The 5,000-nt window shown below is 40.3% G+C and overlaps 2 protein-coding genes across 2 annotated transcripts in view; both read left to right on the top strand.

The window, feature by feature from the left end:
- LOC138022861 (retinoschisin-like) overlaps nucleotides 1-5,000 on the top strand; it is a 68,830-nt gene that overhangs the window by 63,435 nt on the left and 395 nt on the right. The window lies entirely within an intron of this gene.
- Nucleotides 33-1,810, top strand: LOC138024184 (uncharacterized). Its single transcript, XM_068871298.1, has one exon. The coding sequence runs from the start codon at nucleotides 59-61 to the stop codon at nucleotides 1,706-1,708; it is 1,650 nt and encodes a 549-aa protein (XP_068727399.1). The 5' UTR covers nucleotides 33-58; the 3' UTR covers nucleotides 1,709-1,810.

Below are 5,000 nucleotides of genomic sequence, written 5' to 3' on the forward strand. Positions count from 1 at the left end.
GAAGCGTCGCGACGACATCATCATTACCAAACCAGATAAGGGTTCGGGAGTGGTCGTAATGGACAAGTCCGAATATTTACGCCTATTATCTGAAGCTTCCATCAATGACGCAAGTAAATTTCGGCCTGTTCCCCTGGAAAGGCCTCCAAGTAGAGGTAGACCACCAACTTATTACCACCCTCTTCTAAAGAAAGAGAAAGATTTAGACTCTACTGTCCGTCGAATTCTGCCCAAGCCCATTGCGGAGACTGTGTGCCCTACAGGCTCCAGATTAGCCCATTTATATGGCTTACCAAAGACACACAAGGAGAACTTAGCGATGCGCCCTATTCTATCAGCAAAGCAAACATACAACTACGCGCTGGCTAAATGGCTTGACACTAAACTTAAGCCTTTGTCTTTGAATCAGTACACAGTATCTGACATATTTGAATTTACGAACGAAATTCAAAACATGGAAATAGCAAACGGTGACATTCTGGTTTCGTATGATGTGTCTTCCCTGTTCACAAACGTACCCTTGGATGAAACGATAGAGATACTCGCGAACAGAGCTTTCACCAACAATTGGTTTAACGTAACGTACGACTTGAATTTGACGAAAATGGACCTTGTTGACCTTCTCAGAGTAGCTACAAAAGAACAACTTTTCCAATTCAATGGAGCCTTGTATGAACAGACTGATGGTGTGGCCATGGGTTCTCCCCTTGGCCCCTTGCTCGCTAATGTTTTCATGACCTCAATCGAAGAAAACCTCGAACGACAAGGAAAACTCCCTTCGTTCTATCGAAGATATGTAGACGACACCCTGACCATCATGCCGAATATGGCGGCAGCATCTAGCTTTCTAGACACATTAAACCTTGCACATTCATCCGTAAAATTCACCATGGAAACTGAAAGCAATGGTATGTTGCCATTTCTGGGAACTCAGTTACTGAATCGATCTCCCCGGATAGAGACAAAGGTCTACGTAAAACCCACGAATTCAGGTCTCCTTCTGCATTTTCAGAGCAATGTTGACAATCGGTACAAGAATGGCTTGCTGAGAACTATGCTCGATCGAGCACACCGTTTATCTTCTACCTGGTCACACTTCTCAGACGAATGTGACCGTTTGAAGTCAGTTTTCTCACGCCTAAAGTACCCGAAACAACTCGTAAATTCCACTATCAAACGCTTTGTTGACTCAAAGGTCTGCGACCAACCGCGACCTTTATCAACAGCCCAAGAGACGGATAACATGGTTCGAGTAGTCTTGCCATTTAAAGACCAAAACTCAGCAGAATTTGTTAAAAAACAACTTAAGGATTTGAGCCTGAAAGTAAACAAAACCATCCAGCCTGTATTTACCAGCAGAAAAATTGAACAGGAACTGAAAGTGAAAGAGGCAAAGCCGCCGATCATAAATCAGCAGTGTGTTGTATATAAATTTCAATGTGACCTTTGTGATGAAGGTTATGTAGGCTACACACGCGGACATTTACACAATCGTGTAAAGGGACATAAGCAACAGTCCTCGGCTATTGCCAGACACTATAAGAACGCACACGGGTCGATCCCTCGGGACCTGCTTAAACGCTTTGAGGTGCTCAAAAAATGTAAAAACAAATTTGATTGCTTAGTGTTTGAAATGTTATTTATAAGAACACTTAAGCCTAGCCTCAATGTGCAATCGGATTCCATTCGTGCTAAAGTATTCTTATAGCCAATTTCGCACGTGCTTATTATGTTAATTCTTAGCGTCAATCGTTTTTAATACTGTAATTTTAGCATCATAGAACATTTTTACCTTGATAATGGAGTGATGTCTACTCCGAAACGTCGGTTTAACTTGTTATCTCTAACTTTTATAGTTTTAAATTAAATAATAATAATAATAATAATAATAATAATAATAATAATCATAATAATAACGCTTGGACAAAGACATGGCTGCCTATATCAAGGTCGAAGCTGAGAAGTACTTTAGTGAGTCCACCTTCCAGGATTCGCTACGCAAGTTCAATTCAGGAGTAGTCAAGACAGTTTGTCAGGACCTTGTGGAAAGCGTATTATCTCCATTTCGTAAAGAGTTTGAGGACCTGAAAGTTCAACTCACTGATGTTAAACTTAAACTAAACAACAACGAGCAGCATTCTCGCAGGGAAAGTGTACGTATCTATGGAGTTCAGGAGGAAGAGAATGAAGACTGTCCTAAGAAAGGTTTAGAGTTCTTTCTTTGGGAGATGGGTTTAGAATTTGACGCAGGGGACATTGATAGAACCCACATGGTTGGACGGAAGAGACAACATGGCAGCCGTGCGATCATAGTGAAGTTCAAGAATTAAGGGTTTTGAGGGCCAAGAAAGCGGCGCTGGAGGGGAAAGTTTCACAGTTTACGAAGACCTTACTTTTGTTAACCGAAAACGTTTACAGATGGCAAGAGATGAACATAAAGATACTCCGGTGTGGGCGATCGACGGTAAAGCATTTCTCAATGTTGATGGACGTGTTCGTCCATACATCCCGTCGGCAGATAAAACAAGGTTACCGCATGCCCGCTAAGTAAAGGTTAGCAAATTCATTCTCATTAGTTTTATGGTATTTTGGAGCCCTAAGCCTGTTGCGTAGTTTATAAAATATGATCCCTGTTCTGATATGTTTTTGTCATTTTTCTTGCACTCATAATTTCTCTATACACTTGAGCAGCTGCAGGAGGTGAGCTATTTTCTATTTCTTCTATTCGCTAATATATACAATAGGGCTTATGTTAAAAGTTTATAGGGCGGCGATGGGCTTTTTCAACAATTGCTCTTCATCAAATCTATTGTTATTTTCGTTTTTCCTCTGTTATCTTTTATTTTTATTACCAGTTATATCTCAGTTATAATTTTTATCTTTTTGTTCTTATGAGGTGATAGTGAGCCTTATAATCCTGGACCTAACCCTACTTCTTCATTTTTGAGTGGCCACGCTAATGTTCGGAGTTTAAACATAGCCGATTTGATGAGCTTGTCTCAATAATTTGAAACAGAAATCTCATGCTTTTATTATCTCTGAGAATGGTTAAATTATTCAATTTCAAGCGATTCTTTTGATATTCCAGGCTATTGCCCTTTTATGAGCTTGGATACGCAAGACGGGAGGCGGTACGGAGGTGTTGCTTTCTCCGTGTCATCCCATTTGTTTAGGAGACAATAGGCTTGAACTTTTATGGATAGAAATGAAGATTAATACACTAACTTTTCTTTGTGATGTCTGTTACGGTCCAACTTCTGTAAATGCTCAAGCCAACATAAATTTTCTTACGGATTTGCAATGTGGCGTTGATAGGGCTTTGTCTTATCCCCCAAATGCCCTCGTACTTCTTGGTGATTTCAATGCTCACTACGATCCTGTCAATCCGTCTGAGGGTGGCCATTTTGATGCACCATTTTACCGCTGTATGGACTGTACCAACTTGCATCAAGTGATTACCATTCTCGTCGCCAGAGCCCTCTGTTTCTTTTGGTCACGTGGTCGGCGAAACGAAAGGATCTGGTCGCACCTAAAAATTCAACTCTTTTCACTGGCTGATTAAAATTGCATGCACAGAACAAATTAAAATAGCACAATTTCGATATATTAAATAAGTCCTAAACAAAAGGCATCATCTCGAGGCTCTGGGGAATATACACAAGGATTTGTATGAGTTTATTCCCCACGGCTTTGACATGATTTGATTCGAGATGATGCCTTTTGTTTAGGACCGAATTTTAATATATCGAAAGTGGGCTATTGCAAGTACTGCCCATTACATTCTACGTCCGTCCCATAAGGTGGGAAAAAATGGGACGCGGCAAGCCCTTGTTGGCGCGCTTTTCAAAAGACTAAATAAAAGCTTTTAAATTATGGCGACTAAGCCAAAAAAGGCGCGCAAGTTTCCGCGAAATCAATAAGAACTTAAATTTAGCTTAGCGGTTGGGTTGTCTTTTAAAAATATAAGAATATCTCCCATGATCCATGACAGTCTTTCAGTCTTCTAAATAGACCTTTTAGCAGATACGGCAGCCATTTTGATTTCTATTGTTTCTAAAGACATTATGGGATGCTCAAGGGGCAAATTAATTTGTATTTGCCCCCTGGGCATCCCATAATAGTTATTTGAAACAATAGAAACCAAAATGGCAGCCGTATCTGCAAAAAAGTCTATTCACGATAGGGAGCTTGAGCAACGACAACGCCGACGGCAACTAGAACGTCATCTCAAAAATGAATATAAATTTGCGCAGTTTTAATCGCTACGTGATTATTTCAACCTTTTTAATGTGACAAGGGTGTGGTAGTTCCTCGAAAATGACACTGGTCGGAACGTCACCTAATTTAGGGGAGAAATTGAAAATTTATCCTCATGAACAAAAGTGAAAAACGCACGTGCAGGGCGTGCAAAGCTATTGTTTTTGCTCATTAAATATGCAAATGTGTGACGTTGTCGTTGCCGTCGCCGTTGTCGTTGCTTAAGCTCCCTAATACACCTTTTTCCAAAATGGCCGCCATTTAAATATTCTGTTGTTTTTATTCAAATTAGCCCTTGATGCCTCGTTCTTACGCTTAAAATTCAAAAGAATATTTTATCTTGAACGAGGCAACAAGGGCCAATTTGTATATATGCGCATAAATCAGCGGCCATTTTGGAATAAGGTGTATAGTGAATTCAAAGCAAATTAACAATTCAGGATAATCGCGAATTCAAGGACGAGAACGGGTTGAGGCAACAAGCATTAACGATTCGGGCGAGTCCCTTATTGATTTTATTATAACTAAGTCTCCTGGGTATTTTGTTCATTTTGGTCTGCTAAGTATTGCGGCCAGCTGTGATCTACTATCACAGAGGATGTAGCTTGTCGCACCTACCTAGGGATAATGTTAGCTTCTAATCTCTCATGGCGACCTCATACATGTGTATCTCAAATGTTTACTGGATAGCCAGCAAGCGACTAAATTTACTCTAAGGGATTAATTTCAGAGTTCAGAGATCT

This window comes from Montipora capricornis, chromosome 11, assembly GCF_036669925.1.
Source record: "Montipora capricornis isolate CH-2021 chromosome 11, ASM3666992v2, whole genome shotgun sequence".
In the NCBI taxonomy this organism is placed as follows: domain Eukaryota; kingdom Metazoa; phylum Cnidaria; class Anthozoa; order Scleractinia; family Acroporidae; genus Montipora; species Montipora capricornis.

What these genes read in the sequence shown, in the direction of transcription:
- LOC138024184 (XM_068871298.1), top strand. Translation starts at nt 59, where the DNA reads ATGGACAAGTCCGAATATTTACGCCTATTATCTGAAGCTTCCATCAAT.